This window comes from Sesamum indicum, linkage group LG5, assembly GCF_000512975.1.
Source record: "Sesamum indicum cultivar Zhongzhi No. 13 linkage group LG5, S_indicum_v1.0, whole genome shotgun sequence".
Lineage (NCBI taxonomy): Eukaryota > Viridiplantae > Streptophyta > Magnoliopsida > Lamiales > Pedaliaceae > Sesamum > Sesamum indicum.
The window spans coordinates 1,109,362-1,131,611 of NC_026149.1; the positions used below are offsets into that span (position 1 = coordinate 1,109,362).

A 22,250-nucleotide genomic window follows, 5' to 3' on the forward strand; every position below is an offset into this window, starting at 1 on the left:
AGAGCTACCAATAATAAAGATTCATATATACTAGTGATGGAGAGTGCTGCTCTGCTCTTAAAAGAAGCAAAAAGGAGAGTGCTGCTCATCATGTATAAATCTTTTCTGCTCCCTCCCCAATAAAAATCATGTACACCAACCATATCCACATTGAGTTTTGCTTTACGATTAAAAAGCCAAAACCCCACATATATACGCCCATCTTTCTTCATTTCCCACTTCTCTTCACTACACAATTAACGCTTATATGGCAACCCAGAATGTATATATACATTGTCCGTATCTCATGCTTAATGAAGATGGAATATATAGTGTGAAGTTTAGTTTGGATGGATCTTACTTAGCAGTCCAAATGGTCTAATTATATATGAGAAAAATTTGAATATTTAGTCACAGACTCTTGAAGTAGCTAGTAATTATGATCTAGTCGTCTAATAAAATAATATATTAATTGGACACATGCACAAAACTCTTAATTCTACAGGAAATGGGCATCATTGTTAATTAGAATGCTTAGCGAGCAGAGAAAAAATATATTGTCTTTGACATATATACGAACAAGTGGGATTGGATTGGATGGAGTTGTTTTAAATATTGGTTACTGAAATTAAGTCGAAATTGCAGATGGTCGGTAAATATATATATGTATATCAAGTTATCAACAATGAATTTGAATTTGGCAAGTTCCAAATAATTGAACCTCCTAATTAAAATATCAAATGAGGTTATTGATTGTGGATCTGAGAATATTGAAGTGGATGGAGTCGTTGACAGAAGCCCACTAATGTTCATTGGTAGTTATACGCATATAGGATGTGGGTAATGGGTATGTTTGTTGCATGCTCACCGCCTCGCCCTCCATCTCTGCTTTTCCAGGTACAATCAATCTTCATTTGATCCTAGTTTTGTGTGTTTGCTCTGTCCATCAATCACCAAAACTTGAGTCTGTATTCGTTCCTTGTTCAGCTGTCTGTTTTTTACATGCTCTTCATCTAAACTACATATCACTGTATCTGAGTACAACATGTTCGAGAAACTTACGCACTAAAACAACATTTCCTTTTAATCTATTGCAAAAGTAAACTCGAAAATCTTAAAGAATATTTGTTTCATCAATCCCTGCTGCTGAGGCTAATCCATGTTTCTATCTGTATATCTCTACACGCAACCAAAAAATTGAAGCAAAAAGAACCAAGGAGAAGAAAGAAAAGATTTAAAAGTTTTGCTGATATATTACTAGTAAGGAAGAAGATGATGATGATGTTGGGGAAGGGAAGAATGTAGGTGGTGAATAATGACATATACATTTGGGATTGTGCATGGCTCTTTTTATTCCAATATCCAGTTTTGTGCAAAATATGCAGTACCTTCCTTTAGACAATTCGTCCCCATTGTCCTCTGACTCTCCATCCTCGTCCTCATCATCATCTGTTGTCTTGTCTTCAATGTTTTCAATCGATTCAACCTTGCCATCACACCTGACGTAACTGAATCCGTATCTGGGAAAGATCATCTTCAGCAATTGATCAAGGTGCTTGTTGCACGTTTCCCTCCATTCCTTGCAGAATGCAATCGGAGCAATAACTAATGCTGCTCCAACTCCATATCCCAGACCTGTGAATATGAATTGCCAGTCAAATCCTGTTTCCTTCAAGTTTGGAACTGACTTTGCTGCCGGTCCACTAGCATGACAACTAATGTTCAATGGAAATCCACATAATCCTGTGTTTCCTATGTAGCTCGAAGCAGAAAACGTGACAAATTGAGAGCCTGCTGGGATTCTTCCAACTAGCATATTGTAGGAGAGATTCAAGAAGGAAAGGAATGTGAGACTTGTAAGCTCTTTTGGTATCTCCCCTGTAAGCTTGTTCACTGAAAGGTCCAGGGATCCAAGCTGTGTCAAGTTTCCAATTGACATCGGAATTGTGCCTGTGAGAGAATTGTGCGATAAGTTTAGTATATAAAGTGCACTGAGATCTCCAATGGTGGCAGGTATATCCCCAACAAAATTATTGCACGAGAAATCGATGGATGTGAAGACTGTCAATATCTTGACAAGCTCCATTTCCAGCCCTTTGATGGTCACTGTTACTGTATCCTGGTAGTAGAAGTTATTCAGATCCAAAAACTTAAAGCTCAGGTGATTCCGCCTCAATGGTGCATCATTGTCAAGCGACATCCCTCTCCAACTTGAGATGCATCTTGGATACAGAGAACCATTGAAATTGTTGAAAGCAATATCGATGATTTGAAGATTTGGCCAGCTCTGATTGACCCCAGGACACCTGATGTCTCCATGAAAGTTGTTGGAGCGCAATACAAGCACACGCAGGCTGGATGAATTTTTCAGGATGCAAGGAAAACCATCATTAATTTTGTTGTTTCCAACGTTCATGACTTCCAGAGATTTGCAATTAGCCAAAGACGGTGGAATTTGCCCTCCTAACTTATTCCTACTGAGATCTAAAGTTTTTAGACCACAGTTCACAGGAAATGTATCCGGTATATCACCAATGATATTGTTTCTTCCCAGATTCAACACCCCAAGATTTTCAATTTCCTTGACTAGACAGGGTGGTATACTACCACTCAGATTGTTTACAGATAAGTCAAGAACCTGAAGATAAGTTGCATTACAGAAAGATGCTGGAATTGTTCCAGTAAGGCTATTGTTTGCGATAGAGAAGAACATAGCATATGGAATGGAGTTGCCAATGTCTAGTGGAATTGTCTTTTGAAAGTTATTGCTGGAGTAATCAACATAGATGGCTGATGCTGGGGGTACTGGAAACTCACCCTGGAGCTGGTTTGAATGTAAGTCTAGCACGCTAAGAAAACTAGAAACACTCTGAGGCTTTTGGATACCCGATAGGAGATTAGAAGAAAGATTCAAGTGGAGGAGGCCTCCCTTTCCAATTTCCCAAATCCAGCTAGGTATTTCTCCCTCAATATGGTTGTTTGAGAGGTCCAAAAACGTTAATCTGGACTGGTTTCTTAGATCAGGGAAATTGTATAGGTTGCAGGAAGCTAGATTTAACCTGCTTAGCTGGGGCAATGGGGACAAACTTGAATTACTGCTGCTTAAACTAACTGACAAGTTGTTGTATCCAAGCTCTAGTCTCGTAAGGTTGTGAAGTCTTTGAATCTTCTCCAGGTGAACGGTGCCATTCAAGAAGTTGGAAGAAAGTGAGAGAACATTAAGCCGTTCAAGTTTGAAGAAAGACTCGAGAATAGGACCTTCCAGCTGGTTACTGCTCAAATCTAGTGTGTCCAGGTTAGATGAATTTGAAGTGGAAAATTCACCCACCCGGCCGCTAAATTTGTTGTTAGAAAGCTGAAGTTTCTGCAGTGAAGGGAGACTAAAGAGGGACTCAGGAATACTCCCGTTGAGTGAATTATACCCTATGTGTATAAATCCAAGATTGGAGAGGCCTTCAAAATGCGCAGAAGAAAGTGAACCTGTTAGACTATTACGACTAAGGTCTATGTATGTTAGTTTCTTGGACATGTGAAAAAGTGGGATTGAACCAGTGAAGGAGTTGAAAGAGAAATCCAGATAGACCAATTCTGTTAGGTTGGTTATTGTGGAAGGAATTTGACCGGTGAACTCGCAATTAGACAGGTCTATCTTGGACAACATCCTAAGGTTGCTAATGGAATCCGGCAATGTACCTGAGAAGTTAGTGTAGCTGAGTACTATAGTCGTAAAAGACCCATTTGGAGGAAATTCACTTATTGTGCCGCCGAGTAACTTGTTATTAGATAAATCCAGAGTCTCTAAAGTAGGTAGCTGGAAGATCATATCTGGAAAAGTACCTTGCAAAGAGCAAAAGCTGAGTGTCAAGGTTGTCAAACTTGAGAAATTTGCTAAGAAGTCTGGAATTGTGGTCGACAGATTGTTCCTGTCGAGATGGAGGACTGAAAGAGACTGAAGCTCTGAAAGAGAAGGATCCAGAGGGCCTGATAGACCACAGCGCCGCAAACTCAAGCTTCTTAAATCGGGTAAAGATGAAGACAAAGCTTGGGACCAGTCACTCGCCTGAGCTGAAATATTAACACCATCCAGATAGAGTTCCCTGAGACCTGTAAGATTCTGAACAAGCACCTTGAGATTAGGTTTCTCAAGTCTGAGAGGGAGAACCCCCTGAAAAGAGCTGGAGAGATCAAGGCTAACTAAGCTCCTCATTTCAGAAAGTTCAACCGGAACCTGCCCACCGAAACCAGCATTCGATAAATTCAGATATGCCAAATTGGTAAGATTTTGAAGCCCCTTTGGAATCTGAATACCGTTGAAGCTGTTGGAAGCCAAATTCAGATTTTGAAGATATCGGAGGCCGAAAAGGCCAGTCGAGTTCTCGATCCCCCCAGAGAGGAACTCATTTTCCAGGTCCAAACGGATCACATGTCCTGAGCCATCACAACCTACCCCATCCCAGTTGCAGCAGTCAGAATTCTGATTCCAATTCACCAGCTTGGTGGAAGTCGTCAAATTGAATACAAGACTGCTCTTTAACTGCAGCAACAACGACCTTTGATCATTGAGGCATTGACCAGAAACCCGAACAAGGCATAAGATTTGGAGCAAGGACATGAAAAGAAGCCATGAAAAGACAAGAAATCTCATTAGATTGAGTCACAAGAAACGCCCATAAGCCTGTCAAGTGAAGTGGTTGTGGAAATATAACCCATGAACTCCACCTTTCTTGCCTTTTGGATTCAAACCCAAACCAAGAAACTTTCGGTTTGGCCTGGCGGAGACTTGAGATTGAGGGAAGGAGAGAAATAGGGAGGACTGGTTGGATGGTCAGACGGGGAGTTTCCAGAGTAAAAAATTGGGAACTGCATGCCCTTTGTGCATCATGGGGCCCTTGTACAGATAGTATTCAACGCGTTTAATGTCGGCCTCTTCATTGATTATTTTATAGCTTGGATTGACTTTGGAGCTTATCTTTTTTTATGCGACAGAGAACCAAATCAAAGTCTTGGCGTTTGTTTTGAATATATGACATGCATCTTCTTGTTTGCCTTTGATTCCTACTACTAGCTTCATTGACCAATTAACTACATTGCTTTTGTTGTACGGTTGATGGGATAATAAAGGGAAAAAAGGAAACCCTAATCTTCCCTTAGGATGACATAAACATGAACTGCTTCTTCTTCTTTTCATTGTCTACCCATTATAGGGTTAGTAGTTGGCATTTATGAGATTTGAGATGCAAAGAATTTTGTTTTACGCAGTGAAGACATCCTAGTGATATACAAAGTTACAACATTCGATCGGTTACTTGGATTTTTGTCATTAAAAGAAAATTAAGTTAGTTGACAAATCTTATAAGTTCACAAGATCATTACAAATATACCATTTGAGTTGGACTTCCCCCAAAATTAGGAAGCCACCAACTATCAATCTGAAACTAATAAGTCAATCGAATAGAATCTAGTGAGAACAAAAGCAGAAGAAATAGAAGCTGTGGAATATGGAATGGAACAACCCACTCAAACAAAAAGACACAAAGGTAATTGGTAAACAACTGTATGAGAGCTTAGGAAATAAACAAAGTTGGTAAAGGTCAAAAAACGCGTGTTGAGATCAACATTTTAGACTTTTGTGGCTGTCTTATATAAGGAATTAAGACCCGTCTTTCCTACTCTCCCATATTTTGATCAAAGAGGTCTGTTTATTCTATTTCTATTTCTATTTTCTAACTTCCCCGGATTGATTGTAGTCGTAGAACAACTACTCATCAACTGAAATTAATAAATAGCTCATACTTTCATTTGCACCTCTATCTTACTCTTATACCTACCCACATCCCCATACGTACTACTACGCCTTGTTAGTTTCCTGCCTCAATTCCCTAGTGCTTCATGGAAATTTACCTACTTTTCTCCACTTATTTTTCTTTTTTCTGGTTCTCTGCTTGAATGACGGAAGTCGCTCCTTCTAACTCACAATACATTTTTCTAAAAGACTACTTGGAACGATTTTCAAGTTGGTTCTGACCTCAGAATTTTTCATACAAATTGAAAAATGCTGCCAATTCTATTAACTAACTGTTGGCAATATTCTCACTAACTTAATGCATTGAATTCTAGGGAAATTTTAAGGCAGTGCGGAACTGAATTTATACTTCTTGTGTAAATGATCTGATTCAACCATAACTGGTCAGAATAAGAATTTCCCTAAATTCTAAAGGCTCTCTTTAGGGCTTAAAGAAAGCCCTACTATAATTATAAGAGACAGCTACTTGTGAGTATATATTGTACTTCTTTCTCCATGTTACTCAACTGCATTTGACAACATGTAATCTTGAAAATTAACTTTCAAAAAATAGGGGAAAAAGGGAAGAAAAAGAAGGGAGAATCTCACGCTTCCTAAGTAAAACTCAAATCCAAACGGAATTGATGCAAAATATATTTAGCTACTGATCAATCCATCCAACCGGAACTTATATGAGAAGAAAATCATATAGCAGCAATCCTGCAGTTGGGGCTAAAGAGAGGCATGATGGCCCAGTATTACTAGGAATGAAGTGCAGCTACAAGTTTACCACACTGTTTTCAGCACAAGAAACAACTGCAGGACGTTTTCCTCATCAAGATAGAGAATGCAAAACCATACCAACAAACAAGCGTGACTTGTATAATATCAAAAAACAATCAGTTACTCATAAATTCAGACTTCTATTTAGTCAAAAAAAAATTTAGCTCAAACCAAAATCTGGTGAAGCCAGAAACTAATCATAAACACATTACACTTAACATATGGTTGTTGCAGAATTAAACAAAAATGTCCGATCATATGGCGTTTGTTATGAGATTGATTAGATCCCATCAAACCAAATTTAAATAAAAATATACCACATGCTAAGCTTAGAGGAAATTCCTGCTCTTGGCATTCTGACATCCTAGCTCTTCCATGGTGTAGAGTGTACACGAAATAATCCTTTCATTCCAATAAGAAATTGTTCAACCTTTTAACCACAACATTACTTGGGGTCCAAACTGAACTCGCAAACAGCAGAGGTTAAAACTCCTAGGTTCCTTAACCACCACAGGCAGCAATCAAATCCAAGTCTGATACAACCCTGAAATGTTTCCCAATTCTAGGCCCGCCAATAGCTAAAAGTACAACACACTAGTATGTCACAAGAAATAAGTGTAACATTCAGCCCCAACTAGAACTCACAAGTAACCAACAATCAAATAACACATTTCCTAGCTCTTCCACATTGGACACTGAACCCGCGCCTACTAGTTCCTGAAGAAACAGAAGCTTGCTCCAGGCAAATTGAAGGAAAAAGATCAGAAAAACACTCTTCCATATTGGTCGCTGAAACTGAGCTTACTAGTTCGTGAAGAAACAGAAGCTTCCTCCAGGCAAGTTGAAGAGAAAAGACCAGAAAAACAGCATTGTCATGATTCAGATAGCATGCTATGTAATACTTATTCACTGCCCAACCCATATTGCATATACATGCTAAGAACTAATCACCTTGCATCACCAGAAAAGTGTCCCACAATATTTACTCAACCGCTCACAACCTAAAAAAACCTAGAGACTCTAGTCACTACATAAAACCTAAAAGACAAAACAATTCAACATTTAGATAAGTAACACATCACCAATAACAAAATTGGCTAGGATTGGCAAAATTAATCTCGATATTGGCGAAAAGCTCATGTGATTTAAATAGTTCATCTACAAAATGTAGTTCGAAAATTGCAATAACTGAAATTAACGATATCGAATGCAACATCAAGAAAATGGAAACGCCGGAGAAGCGATGCTAATAAAGGGGAGACTACTTGGATCTCTGCCTCATCTTCCGGCGCTTCCTCTTCAACCTCCTCATACGCTTCTTCTTCCACTGTCACCCAAGGGACAGATTAACTGTTAATTACTGCAATGCAATTATCATTTACTGAGAATGAGTGATTGAATTAAGCTACTCTACCTTGGCTCTCATGGTGAAAGAGGTACTCCGATGAAACTACGAATGCTCGCGGCTCGGTCTTGAGAACCCTAGAAAAACAGATAACGGATAAAACACTAGGGTTTGCTATTATATTTATAACAGCGCTCTCCATTTTAACTAATGGACCTTTGATAGTTTGGGCTCGCGAAGCCCGTCCATAATCAGTTCGTATTTAACAAGAAGTTGGTGTTTGTTTGTTAATAATAACCGTGATACATTTTATTCATGTGCATAATTTTTAAAAATAAATTAAAATAAAATATTTATATTAATATAATTAAAAATTTATACTAAGATGATAATGATGTATACGGCCAAAAGAAATCTGATTCAAGAAAGAGCAAAAAAAGGCCTAGAGGCCTCATAATCAATCCAACAACCTATGAAAAGTTGACCACCCAAGATATTCACGAATCTAACTCAAGAGCGTGATCCAGTAAGTGGTGACCGGCCCAAGACCTATGTCTAAAATGTGACAGACGTGGCATACACTTGGACCGCCAAATGTATCTCCTAGCCAACATGGAAGACACGTGTCGAGGGAGGTTACTTTTAAGCCTCAGACTCGTAGATGAGGAAGACTTCTTGGAGATTAGGAGTCTTCGTCGGTGAAGGATCCCTTCAACTTGGAGACTGACTTGCACGTGCAGACTCCTATCAAAAGGAGACATCCCCTTATAAATACAAATTTAATACCCAGGCGGGAGACACCTTCCAGACTGAACACTGAACACGATTTCTTTTATGAAATTCGATTACCACACTTCAATTCGTAATTACGATTTACTTTTTTACTTATCTCTTAAATCCGACATTAACTTGAACGTCGGAGTGCAACGTGTTATTTTGCAAATCTCGTTTTTCAAGTTCTTTTATTTGTTGACCGTAGTCCGGCACTAAAGTCCAAACTTATCGGACCCTTGCTATTTTCACACGCATCAATCAATATTTTGATTTATAAAAAAATATAGACAAACAAAAATGATAACGATATTAGAGAAATAAAAAAAAAATGCATGAGAAAAAAAATACCTATCGAAAAGTAGTTATTAAAAACCATGTTGATGGAGGAGTTGAGAGCAATCAATTAATTTAAAACTAAATGACAAATCAAAATTAAATGAAACACCAAAAAAATGATGTCACTTAATAATAAAGTAAACACTTTCTGATGGGGCAAAAGAACCGTACTTATGCATCTTGTGTCACAATACTACAAGGGTGTTTGCAATATTTTACTTCCGCGATGAAATAAATTATAAAAAAAATTTATAAATTAAACAATACTGAAAAATATGAGTGTTTATATGCGAGAAAATAAAAGTAGAAAAAAGTTGAAATATGTAGAAAGAATAATTTGATATTACAATTTTACCAGTAATCTAGAAAAATTGATAAAAAGTTAATTATAACTTCTGGCTTATTTTAAATAATTTAAAAGAAGTTATAAAGAAAAATATTTTTGAACTTATTTTCGACAATAATTTTATATGTTTCTATTTTAAACGAATACAGCCCCTCTTCGTCCAAATGGCACTTAACCACTTTTCTTTGGTGATCTTTTGGTATCACTGAATCCAAAGCTGGTGCCCATAACAACGTCAAGGTATATCTAATATGGACAGTGATTAGAGAACGGAAGTGAAATGTTCAGTCTATACACACAAACAACCACGAAGAACACTTCTCATTCCATACCATATCTATCAAAGATAAAACGGCGAGAATGACATCTTTTCCAACATTTCGATATTAATTGCCCCAATACGTGAGTGTTGTCTGGAGACATTACCCTAAACTTTCGTTGTACTTTCTTCGTAAGATATTTATAGATGTATTTTTTTCCTGTCTAGAAACAAAATGAATACAGAAAGACCAAGAAAGCTGTGTACAATAAGACACATTGTTTTACGTTAGGATTCACATCAGGACTTCAAGCAACCAAATACAATGGGGCGGCCAAAATTTCTGGTGCAAATACAAATAAAACAGGAACATTCTCATTCTTGGGAAGCTCCTCCATTTGGGGCAGTATCCACAGGCTCAGCCTCAGCTGCATCTGATTTGTCCCCTTTCTTTCCTGCAAAAACACATTTCCACCAATATATTTTACTCACTGAACAGGATAGTAGACACTCAAAAGAACACGTGAATGCTAACAAATACACATTGCTTGCAGAATCTGTGAATCCAAACCTACCTTTCTTCTTCTTCCCACCACCTTTCTTCTTTGTCTTTGTTCCCAATGCTAACCAGGCTTTTATCTCAGGATCATCAACTGTTTTTGTGGGTTGCAAATCCTGTAGAGGGTGGGATGTGATTCGATCGGACCCATTTGGCATTAGCAAAACAGTAAACTTTATGTGTGCAACCAGGTCACCTGCAAACAAGTAGTTAGAGTTGTGACATTAGCAGAGAAAATAAATAATAGGGGAAGATGGATTCTGAAAAATGGATATCATCAGGATTCTTCAATTCGCACCAGGCTTCTCATGAAGTACAGGATATGGCTGCAAAAGATCGTGATTCACGCATTCTACAAGACCCAACCGAGCACGTTTCTCTTCCAAAGCCCTATTATACAATCATCCTGCTCATCATCTAAGCCAAAAGGAAAGACATCGACCAGTTGAGTAAAGACCTGAAGGCCATCAAAGTGTAGTATACAAACCAACCTAGCAGAAAATGGCATGATCGGGAACTTCTGACTAATTTCACTAAATATGAACCGAGATGCTTTCATCTTTAGGTGATAATTCTTGTCAACAGCCCTCTTATATATAGTCGTCTGTTTCTCATCCAACAACTTTGGCTGCAAGTTCATTTCAAACCATGAGTGATGTATAAGAAGAATTAATAGATTTAAGGATATTAGCAAAGATATCCAGCAACAAGAGTACCTTGCCTTCACCAGTACTTGTAACAATGTCAACGGAATACACTTCATTTTCCTCAAATTCTGCTTCATCAACTCTGGTATCGGGACCTGAGACACTTAACACAACCTTGTTTCCATCAATCACAAATTGTTTCATTTGATGGCTTAGAACACCTTCAACAATCTTGCAGTCATAAGCAGCTGCGACTTTCTGAATTGCCTCAGTGACATCTTTGTTCTGCCATCAATGGAAAAATAAAGTTCTCTTTCAGAAAACAAGTGGCAAAATTAATGAAACTGCAGCAGGTTAAAAATTTGACCAATTTAACAAGCACTTTGTCAGCAACCACATATTAACTACTCCAAAGTCATTTCACCAAACACACATATTCAGACAATTAGTGTTTTAGTTTGCAATAGGATGTCATTTCAGCTTAACAAGATCATGTGACTGACAACATGCAAATCAGCCCCAATTACGAGATAAGCAGACTATAGGAATATTGGCAACAGGGAAAAGAGGAAATCAATAGCTAAATTGATCACCTCGGCAAAGTTGCCTTTTAATTCGAGGAGAAAGGAAGGAAACCCCCTTCATTTTGCTTCATTGACTAGCAATAGAAGTGGTAGATATAGTAACATAGACAAATTGACAAAACCAAAATGCTGACACCACATGAGAACCCTCTGACTGTGGAAAAACTAAGAAAAAAGACAACATGAACCACTATCAGTGTAACTATGACTATAAAGAACATCACTGGATCAAAGATCCATCGCTCTTGAATATTATCATCATTTAGAGATTCATGCATGCCCTTCTAAAAAACCTATTGCACACTCTTTTAACTAATACAAACAACTAGATTCAAGAAGCTCATGCAACTGGAATGTGAAATCAAATGTTTGTAAATGAATAGAGCAACAGTTAGTTCAAATCAATTAGATAAGACACACAGAGGAATATGATTGCTTAGTTGAAACTATAGATTTCTTTAGATTAATACCAATGTTGGCCCACCCAGAAGGGCTGGCACCCAGAATGCTGCACCAACCCAAATATTCAAGTTTGGCCGATTGCATTATAGGCAACAGGGAAAAGAGGAGATTAAACAGACTCAATCACCTCGGCAAAGTTGCCAACTAATACCAATGTTATAGGTTACAGGGAAAAGATGAGATTACAAGGACTCGATGAACTCAGCAAAGTTAACTAACACAAACAACAAGATTCAAGATGCCCAACACAATGAATTATGCAACAATTATTCTAAACCAACTTTAAAAAAGACAAACACATGAAAATATGAATGCTTAGTTGGAAACTAGAGATTTCTTTAGTTCTAATACCAATGTTGGCCCACCCAAAAGGGCTGATACCCAGTGTGTTTCACCAACCCAAATAATCAAGTTTGGCCAATTGCGTTATAGGCAACAGGGAAAAGAGGAGATTAGAAAGGACTCAAATCACCTCGGCAAAGTTGCCTACTTATGTCCATAAAAAACTGGCATTCAATTATTTACGTTCTGTGAGGTGACAGTTGAACTGCTGAGAGAAGTTTAATGGCATATACCACCAAAAGCCTCAATCAAATATATCTATTGTGAACTCAAATACCGAAAAGTAAAATCCCCTATCAGAGTAACTATGACTATAGCATCATCTGGATATTTAACCCATAGCTCATACATAGTGTTCATCATATAGGGGAACCAAGGTTGAACTAATAATCAAGATAAATGTGCAGGAAGACTCTTCTACTCAAAAAAATGACAACCAACAACCAAAAAAGTAAACCTCAGTGCAAAACCATCTGAAGCCCCTTTTCACAACTCAAATACAGGTCAACTGAACAGGAAAAACAAGAAAATCAGAAAACAAAGATGTGATAAATAAACAAAGATCCTTGAGCTATTACTATATAAAAAGATCTCCAGAAGAAGAATAAACAAGAGAACAAATAAAAGAAAAAGAATTTAATCAAATCCAAGAAACAATAATAAAGAGCTAAAAGCATACTGAATTATAGCAGCTTTAACATCCTTACTTAACTCATGAGAAACAAAAACTTGTCAATCAGAAATAGACACAAGGTAAATGATCCCTAATTATATCACCCAAATTTATACAGAAACATATACTTGCACCCAGATAAGTCACCAAACACTGCAAAGTAATTCAAGGTCCCACTAAATAGACCAAAGAGAAGTCAAAAAGAAAATACCTTTTTCCCTGGCCTCACGAGCCTCAAGGCAACCTCTGCAGCAGTATTTGCTGCCGCAATGACATCAGCTGCCCTGCCGGTGACCGGTCCTTGCTTAAGTACATGGGTGTGAGCAACTACAGCAATAAAGCCATCTATATGACAGCCCATATCACTGCAAACGAAAATCCATCATTTGATATTCGATTATCCCAGTGACAAAAATGTATAATAACTGCATAGGGTATGTTGTGTTGCGTATATGCATTCATGAATATTGAATGGCTCAACATTACTTACATTTTCAGAATATCTCCATCTTCCAACACAGTCTCATCACTCGCCAATGGCGAAAAATGGCACACTGTGTTGTTCACTGATATGCAGGTTGGGAAAGCAACACCCTTTTCAATCTTCTTCTTTACATTCTTGTACATGTTCCCGGTTTGCCTAACACAAAAGTTAAGAGCAATTCGCATAGCTAAGCATATATTTTTGAAGCATTATCTTCAATGTCATGTTTTTACTCACAGGTAGCCTAATAATAAGAGAGAATACTCACTCTCTGATGAAAGCATCTCCTTTCTCGCAAAGGTCAACAATCTTAGCCTTTGGCTTGCATTCGGACACTACTAATTGCAGTGCCTCTGCATAAAATTCACCAAAATTTTTTAAAAAAATTAAAAATATAAAAGCACACACATCAATCAGAAGTAAACCTAAGACAAGAAAAAATCGATCTTCCAATAATAAGTTATCTTAAACCAAAATCTTCAAACACAAATTTGAACACATTTGACGCTATTATACATAAGTTGAGTAAAAGAAAACAAGGAAAGAAAGTTACTGTTAACAATGTCAGCGGCGGATTTGTATTTGGTGACAACTTCTGGTGAGGTAAGATCCAATTCCCGTTCCTCCCTTTCCTCATCCGACATCGTTTTCAGCCTTCAATGACAATAAGCAACAACCAAATCTTCAAATCGTTCAAGATGAAATCAAACTTACAAACATATAACAACATGAAAGAATTGAGATAAATCGAATAGAAAACATACCAATTGAAATTTTCTTGCGGAAAGTTTGAGTTAAAGGAGTGGAATTAGGGTTTAGTGAGTGAGAGAGAGAGAGAGGGGCCGCTATCAGCGAATGTGAGCTAGGGTTTGAGGTCGGCAGTTTCGTGCGTGCCGGTGTGCTTTATATAATGTGGTTTTGGCCTGAAGTGTGTGGGGGTAGGGTTTTGGCGAGCCACCCGCCCCGCCCCACCCCTTTCCCATAATAATTAAAAAGAAAAAACTAAAAAAACAAAAATAATTAATTAGTGGGATTTCCACAATCCAAATAGTATTTCCTCAATCTCTTGAGTGCAATTAACTCAAAGCACCACCCTTTTTTAGTTTGCCATAATCTTCGTTTGCAGTTTTAAGGGTTTGATTGGTACATTTGGAAATGAAATTAGCATTCAAGTTTATTTCTACATCTTCGTTGGTATACTTTAAATTTTGAAAATGTTTATTTTCACGTGAATTCTTATTCCCTCATAAGGAATTAGGCATTTCCCTCCCCAATATTAGCTATTCCCAACATCTAGGGGAGAAAAGTTTATTTCTTTTTTTTCTTGTATTAATTTAATACTCAATTTTAATTATTATTAATGATGTGAATAAAAATAGGTTGGCCCAAAAATGCCTAAACGATCCAAAAAGAAGAAAAAACGAGAAACCCGTAACATTTTAAGAAGCCCAAGAGGATCTAGCAAGTGTCCTTGGCGGGTGTCCCCTAGAAAACAGATAGACAGACGGTCTTGGCAGGTGCCCCCTAAAAAGTAGACAGGCGAACGGCCTTGGCAGGTGCCCCTTAGAAAGCAGATAGGCGGGTGATCTTGGCAGGTGCCCCCCAAAGAACAAATTGGCAAAAGAAGGAGATTGAAGGCACCCCCCTCTCGTTTCGCCCATGAAGAGATTTAAAGCCTAAGTCAGGCCCACCAATCCATTATGAGAACGGCCCGCTGAAAATTTACAAGGTTCAACCCAACAGAGAAGCCCAACACACTAACATCGGCCCAAGAAGGAGGCTTGGTACAAGGCCTACTTTCCAAGCCCAGCCTTAGGGGAAGGGAGGCGCCTAAAAAAGTTGGACTCTTTAACCTAAAATAACTCCTTGCAGAACAAGAGTTCTCGTATAGAGATAGTCCTCCTCCAACCAAAGACATACTGCTCAAGTCAAGGAGGAGATAAAATCGTGCTTTATTCCTAAATTTTCTCCTTTTTCTCGAAAAGGCGGGTCACCCTAAAGTATTTGCCAAGAGGGACTCATTCTATATAAATACACACAACACCCCTCAATAAGACAGCCCTTCAAGAAGCTGAAAATTGTCTTCACCCCTCAAGAGGGACACCTTCGGTCCTCCAACAAGGACGCCCTCTTCAGCCCTCTAGTAGAGACACCTTCAGTCCTACAACAAAGACTCCCTCTTCAGTCCTCCAATAGAGACGTCGTATTCAATCCTCCAACAGGAACGCATCATTCAGTCCTCCAACAGGGACCCCTTCAAGCCCCACGAGAGGGACACCTTCAATCCCTCTATAGGGACTCCCTCCAAAATCTGAAAAACCACTCTATATTCTTACTTTAGCATTCAAGTTGCATTTTTAGCACGATTTTTCTCATGAAATTAGTTACTCTATCCAATTTTCCATTATATTTTATTTTCTTACGATTAAATTTTCTCCTAAACCCGATACTAATTTAGGCGTTGGAGTGCTAACGCCTTTTTTGGAGATCCTCCATTCAGAAGTCACATCTGCTTCGGCCTAAGTTTTTAGCATAGTCCATATCAATTGGACCCGTATATTTTTTGTACGCATCAATTAAATTTGAGTATTTTTGGTATCTAGTACTAAGAAATAACATATGCATGGTAAGAAATGAGTGATATTACTTTAATATTTAATTATTTTATTAATTTGAAAAAATTCTTTAACTAGGTATTGAATAAATAATGGTAGATATACTGTGATGTACATAAAAATAGGTTGGCCCAAAGAAGCCCAAACGATCCAAAAAGAAGAAAATGAAAGGCCCATGACATCCTAGGAGACCCAAGTCACGAGAAGCCCAAATCATGAGAGGTCCCAAAAACACTTGATAGGCGGCTTTAGCGGGTACCCCTAAAAAGTAGATTTTTGGCTGCCTTGGCGGGTGTCCCCCAGAAAATAGATTGGCAAAGGAAAGAGATCTAATTCCTCAAGATAGGCCCAAAATAGAGGCTCGTCGGGCTCGACCTAAGGAGGAGCCCCCCATCCCAGAATTTGTCCAAGGATGAAACCTGCAAGCTTGGCCCAAGAAGGAGGCCCAATACAAAGACCTGCTGCATCTTTCCACGGCCAACCCTAAGGGAGGAAGTGCCCTTAAGGGATTGGACTCTTCAGCTTAAGAGGAGTCCCCACCAGGGAGTCTGCATGAAGAAAAAATCCCCCCTCATCCGAAGACTTGCTGATTAAGGAACGGATAAGGTACAACCGTATTCCTCCTGAATCCTGCCTTCCTCGATGGGCATATGGATCCCCCTCAACGAAACTCCTGTTATAGAGGGACTCCCCTCTATCATTGGGGGATACCCCTCAATAGACATTCCCCTTCCACACTCGAGAACTCCTCTTGTTGCTCCTCTACCACTCTAATTTAGTGCTCTTATATACAGAATTTTCACTTTTATCATAATTTCTCGTTATAATTTACTTTTATATTTATCTATTCTTTAATTCTGGACTAACTTAAGTATCGGAATACTAATATTCTATTTTGCAGGTCCTCTTTCTCAAGAGCTTTCACTCAATCAGCCCAAATCCAACATAAAAAATTCAAGAACTTTGGATTCGTGCTGAAATCGCACGCATCAATTGGCGTCATTTGTGGAAAACACAGATCTTAGACGTGAGTTCAATGGAAGGAGTCCACACCTCCTTGGAGGACTCCCCCGAAAGAACGGTCCCTCACCCTTGAGGACCTCCCAAGACTGATTACTACCTCTGTTTAAGGCCTAACTTCAATGGCTCCATCACCATTGTTATTTAGTTCTAATGTTCCACAAATTCGGTTTTTAATGTGCAGGATGTCCCCTAGAAGAACAGACGGGCATCCTTTAAGAGTAAGCCTTGCCCAGTGGCAAGATCCCCCTAAAAAAAAATCCTACACCAAGGGGGCATCCCCTCAGCAAATAAATCTTTATACATACATGCTTCCCTCAAGGAATATTTTTTATTTTAATAATTTTGGAGATTTATTTAACCCCTTTCAATGTGTTAACATATGTTTGCTTGTAGGAATCTTTACGAAGAAGACATCCCTATTTGCTACAATTTTTGGAAAGGATCTCTTGAATATTCGACTATTTTATTATTTTCTAGTTAAGGTTAAGGTGATCATTTAATTCCTAAAAATATTGTGAGATCTAATCCGTGCTTACTACGCTTGTTGAATAAGTATTCATGTTATTCTCTGCGCTCTTACTACAAATATCTGATTTATGAATAATATGACCAGTTGTTCATTATCAAGAAAGTTTTCTTAGCTAATTGAACTCTACATATCCGTGTAATTATTTGTTTGATACTCAGTAGCAACGTAGCATAATTAACTAGTCAAAGTAGTTAGCTATGTTATGGGGAATGCATGACCTAACTTAAACGAATTATCCTCGTAAAAATTTGTTAGTTAGAATCAGACATTTCTAATTCTTAATGCTTTTGATGGATTAAATCTTGTGGACGTTCCCAAGATTGTCCATTGATTAGGGATCTAGCCAACGGTCATACCTTGGCTGACGAAAATGTAAGGAAATGTGAGGTTATTAGGTTGTACCAATAACTATAACTGATTTATTTATTTGAACAAGTGTTATATTTACATCAATAATCAACCCACAAAATCAAGTAAGAACCCGACCTTAACCGGAAAAGTCTTCCTCATATCTTCATCATCTAATTTTATTAACTTTCTAGTTTAATTTATTTTTTAATTATTCCCCTCTATAATAAAAAAAAACCGCAATTATTTTTCTTTTTTTTGAAGGAATCAACTTAACACTAATACCTGTGGAACCGATCCTACTCCCACTTCTACAAAGTATTTGTAGGAATTAGTTTTTGTAGTTTCGACACCCATCAGAGGCCTGATTTCTCAAGATCGGTCCAAGAGGGAGGCTCACTAGGCTCAGCCCAAAGAGGAACCCCCCACCCCAGAGAATCCGTCCAAGGATGGGACCTGCAAGCTTGGCCCAAGAAGGATGCCCAATACGAAGACCTGATACATCTTTCTAAGGCCAACCTGAAGGGAGGAAGGTGCCCTCAAAAGGTTGGACTCTTCAGCCTAAGAGGACTTTCCACCAAGTAGGAGTTTGAATGAAGGAATCCCCCTTCATCCAAAGACTTGCTGATTAAAGAACGGATAAGGTACAATCGTATCCCTCCTGAACAAACTTCCTCGCTGGACATGTTGATCCCCCACACCAAAACTCTTGTTACAGAGGGATTCCTCCTCTACAAATAAGAGGGTACCCCTCAATAGACGGTTCCCTTCCACACTTGAGAACTCCTTTTGTTGCTCCTCTACTACTCTAATTTCGTGCTATTACAGGTAAAAGAAGCAAAAACAACATACAAATATTTCCTCCCTAGTTCCTTAATCACCATTTACGTACCACTACCAACCGTGGCATTAATTAAATAATGCCTACTATCCTCTTCCCAGCCATCTGAATTGGTAAAGAAATTGGTTTGACATTTTATCGACTACTACAGAAGTTGGAGCACATAATGCGGCTGGAGACCAGGTCATAATCCTCGGAAACTGTATGAAATTGAGCTGTTGCCAAATAATTGTCTTCTGATTTTAGAGTTTACTTAATAAACAAACAAGTTTACTTTTAGGTTGACCAAGACTTCAAGTTCCATTAATTATTTAAACATAGGTTAATATATTTAGGGCTAGCTCTTAAAGTTACCAACTTATTTTCGTAATAAGAATTTCTGTCATTTTTTGGCTTCTGGCCTGGACAAGTGTTGATTAAAATTATAGTTTCCTTGAGCAGAAGTTGGCCTTTGTCTATCAAAAACTGCACCAAAAAATCACATAGAGAGACCAAAAAAGCTATTGATGGTGGACTCATTGGAAAGTTACAGTCATAATCACAATTTCCTGAGCTGTGAAAGTCCCATGAAATAGTATTGTGTGTTCAAGCATGCTAATCGCCTCCTTTACTTTTGTTTCCAGTCAACCCCACATATTCCTCTATCACTGAATAAGAAAGAGGAGAATGCAAGAGAACATATATGCAAGGAAAATATTGGCAACTTGTCATTGTTTAATGAACAAAGGCGACTAAGGCACCATTTCCTATTGGGGGGCGATTTCTGGGAATTGTTTGATATATGCACCAAGTAATATATAGTTTGTGACATAATGCTGATCAACAACACGCAAATTAATCGAACCCAAGAAAATGTCAACTCTAGACGACAATCTCGTACAACTATTTTTAAGCTGACTCAGAGATATGAGGGCTCATATTTGCTAACATCTTCTCAGTTGATATTTCAATCATGTTTCTGAATTCTGCCGTCTTTTATCTCTTCTTGTGCCTTTTTCCATTGGCTTTGGCCACAACAAGTAGCAGTAGCAGGCTCATCACCCAAGGTACAACCATCACAAAGCCTAATTGCCAGAGAAAATGTGGAAACTTAACTGTTCCATACCCTTTTGGCATTGGCATCAACACAGGTTGCTCCATAAGCTCGTGGTTTGATGTCAACTGCAACACTTCATTCAGTACCCCAAAACCCTTCATTGCCACAGGCAATCTTGAGATTCTTGACATCTCAGACGACAAGGTACTCATCAAGAACTGGGTGGCTGCATCCTGCTATAGCCAATCTGGCAACTTAACACGACGAAACCCAGCATTCATCAACCTTGCGACCACCCCTTTTTCCTTTTCTGATACTAACAAGTTCACTGTCTTGGGCTGCGACGAATTTGCCCTGATATCCGGATCAGAAGGGCGTAATTTCACCAGTGGATGTGTTTCGCTATGTTCCAGCAGCGAGGATTTGATTGAAGGGGAATGTTCTGGCATTGGATGTTGTCAAACTGCCATCCCAAAGGGTCTAAAGAAGTTCAATTCAACTGTTGGCTCTCTCAGCAATCATGTTGATATTTGGTCATTTGACCCCTGTGGATATGCCTTTCTTGGGGATCCTGGCAGCTACAGATTCAGTGCATCCGACCTCACCGATGTGAGTTTTCAGAATTGGACTACTAATAATGTCCCTGTGGTTCTTGACTGGGCAATTGGTACTGAGAATTGCAGTGAAGCTCAGAAATACAACGATTTTGCTTGCCTTCAGAATAGCTACTGTATTGATTCTGATACTGGATTTGGAGGATATCGGTGTAGCTGTTTGAAGGGGTACGATGGGAATCCATATCTTAGTCCAGGCTGCATAGGTACTCAGTTTGATCTTTTCACTTTCTAACGCTTCATATATATCCAAGTAAAACATGAATCCAGTTTGCTTGTTAATGGACGCATGGGCATTTCTTTTGCAGATATCAACGAATGTGAAAATAATCCTTGTGGCGAACATGGGGTTTGCATTAATACACTGGGCAGTTTTAACTGTTCTTGCAAGAAGGGATATATTGGTGACGGGACAAAAGAGGGGCGTGGTTGCATTGCTGAGAACTCTCAGTTTCCTGTTACCAAGTTTTCATTAGGTAGGTTTGCCTTAAGGTTTACTATACTTTTATGCTGGCACAAGGAAATCATGCATTGTAGATAGAGAATTTCTAATCCAAAAGAGGTTTTCAAGTAGTAGGAATCTCTGGTGCAAATAGGAGAGGAGTACTTTGGATCTGATCCTTGTTTTTTATTATTTTAGTTCATTTCACTAACTGAATGATATGAAATTTGCAGGTATAAGCTTTGGGTTCTTGGCCTTAATAATTGCTGCGACAGTGGTGTACTTCAGCATAAAAAAACGGAATCTCATGAAACTAAGAGAAAAATTCTTCCAGCAAAATGGTGGGTTGCTGTTGAAGCAGCAACTTTCCTCAAACGAGATGAGTATGAAATCATCCAAGATCTTCACAGCCGAAGAACTTGAAAAGGCCACCAATAATTATGCAGACGACCGCATACTAGGCCGAGGTGGTTATGGTACGGTGTACAAAGGAATCCTCCATGACAAACAAATCGTGGCCATCAAAAAGTCACGAGTAATGGATCAGACTCAAATAGAGCAGTTCATCAATGAGGTGATTATCTTGACCCAAGTCAACCACCGAAACGTTGTCAAGCTTCTTGGATGTTGTTTGGAAACTGAAGTACCTCTATTGGTCTATGAATATGTTTCAAATGGTACGCTCTTTTACCACATCCACAACAGTGGAGGACTGCCTTGGTTTTCTTGGGACAATCGTTTAAGAATTGCGACAGAGGCTGCTGGTGCATTAGCTTATCTCCATTCTGCAGCTGCAATGCCTATTATTCACAGAGATGTCAAATCTCCCAACATACTATTGGACGAGTACTACACAGCCAAGATATCAGACTTTGGAGCCTCAAGATTGGTCCCAATAGATCAAACACAAGTCTCCACCCTAGTCCAAGGAACCTTAGGTTACTTGGACCCTGAGTATTTCCACACGAGCCAGTTGACAGAAAAAAGTGACGTTTACAGCTTCGGGGTGGTGCTGGCTGAGCTCATGACAGGAAGGAAACCACTAGCCAACACGAAAAACGAAGAAGAAAAGAGCCTGGCGACATTCTTCATCTTGTCATTAAAAGAAGACCGCTTGTTCCAAATTCTGGATCCTCGTGTGCTAAGAGAAGGAAGTTTGGAGCAAATCCGGACTGTTGCTGAGCTGGTGAAGCGGTGTTTGAGGCTACACAGTGAGGAGAGGCCGACGATGAAAGATGTGGCAATGGAACTGGAAGGTTTAAGGAAGCTTAGCAAACATCCTTGGGCTCAACAAGAAGTTGAAGAGGAGGCTGTAGGGCTAATGAGTCAGCAATCTGATTTATATACAGTGGCAATAGATTCAGGTATTATTAGTACGGGCGAGTATTCTGGACAGCATAGTTTGGACAGCCGCATGATACACCCCATCAACAGTCCTCGCTGAGCA

General features: G+C 38.8%; 3 protein-coding genes and 1 long non-coding RNA gene across 4 annotated transcripts in view; 1 reads left to right on the forward strand and 3 right to left on the reverse strand.

The window, feature by feature from the left end:
* On the reverse strand, window positions 929-4,902 carry LOC105161522 (LRR receptor-like serine/threonine-protein kinase GSO2). Its single transcript, XM_011079230.2, has one exon. The coding sequence runs from the start codon at window positions 4,622-4,624 to the stop codon at window positions 1,214-1,216; it is 3,411 nt and encodes a 1,136-aa protein (XP_011077532.1). The 5' UTR covers window positions 4,625-4,902; the 3' UTR covers window positions 929-1,213.
* Window positions 7,643-8,110, reverse strand: LOC105161523. Its single transcript, XR_847786.2, has 2 exons — window positions 7,959-8,110; window positions 7,643-7,871 (listed from the first exon to the last, which is right to left on the reverse strand). It is a non-coding gene; the product is annotated as an uncharacterized LOC105161523 (long non-coding RNA).
* LOC105161524 (ERBB-3 BINDING PROTEIN 1) lies at window positions 9,693-14,281 on the reverse strand. The gene is made up of 10 exons (XM_011079231.2): window positions 14,120-14,281; window positions 13,909-14,009; window positions 13,624-13,708; window positions 13,362-13,511; window positions 13,083-13,236; window positions 10,880-11,095; window positions 10,655-10,791; window positions 10,462-10,553; window positions 10,180-10,359; window positions 9,693-10,059 (listed from the first exon to the last, which is right to left on the reverse strand). The coding sequence occupies exons 2-10, from the start codon at window positions 13,997-13,999 to the stop codon at window positions 9,980-9,982; spliced, it is 1,185 nt and encodes a 394-aa protein (XP_011077533.1). The 5' UTR covers window positions 14,000-14,009; window positions 14,120-14,281; the 3' UTR covers window positions 9,693-9,979.
* Window positions 19,550-22,250, forward strand: part of LOC105161616 (wall-associated receptor kinase 5) — a 3,058-nt gene continuing 357 nt past the window's right edge. The window contains exons 1-3 of the mRNA XM_011079353.2: window positions 19,550-20,567; window positions 20,670-20,837; window positions 21,037-22,238. Of these exons, the coding sequence (XP_011077655.1) occupies window positions 19,664-20,567; window positions 20,670-20,837; window positions 21,037-22,238 (2,274 nt within the window). The 5' untranslated portion in view covers window positions 19,550-19,663. The remainder of the gene's footprint in view (window positions 20,568-20,669; window positions 20,838-21,036; window positions 22,239-22,250) is intronic.

What these genes read in the sequence shown, in the direction of transcription:
- LOC105161522 (XM_011079230.2), bottom strand. Translation starts at nt 4,624, where the DNA reads ATGAGATTTCTTGTCTTTTCATGGCTTCTTTTCATGTCCTTGCTCCAA.
- LOC105161524 (XM_011079231.2), bottom strand. Translation starts at nt 13,999, where the DNA reads ATGTCGGATGAGGAAAGGGAGGAACGGGAATTGGATCTTACCTCACCA. An exon ending in GATGGAGATATTCTGAAAAT is followed by an intron (nt 13,237 to 13,361) that starts GTAAGTAATGTT and finishes TTTCGTTTGCAG; the next exon opens with TGATATGGGCTGTCATATAG. An exon ending in TCGTGAGGCCAGGGAAAAAG is followed by an intron (nt 11,096 to 13,082) that starts GTATTTTCTTTT and finishes CATTGATGGCAG; the next exon opens with AACAAAGATGTCACTGAGGC.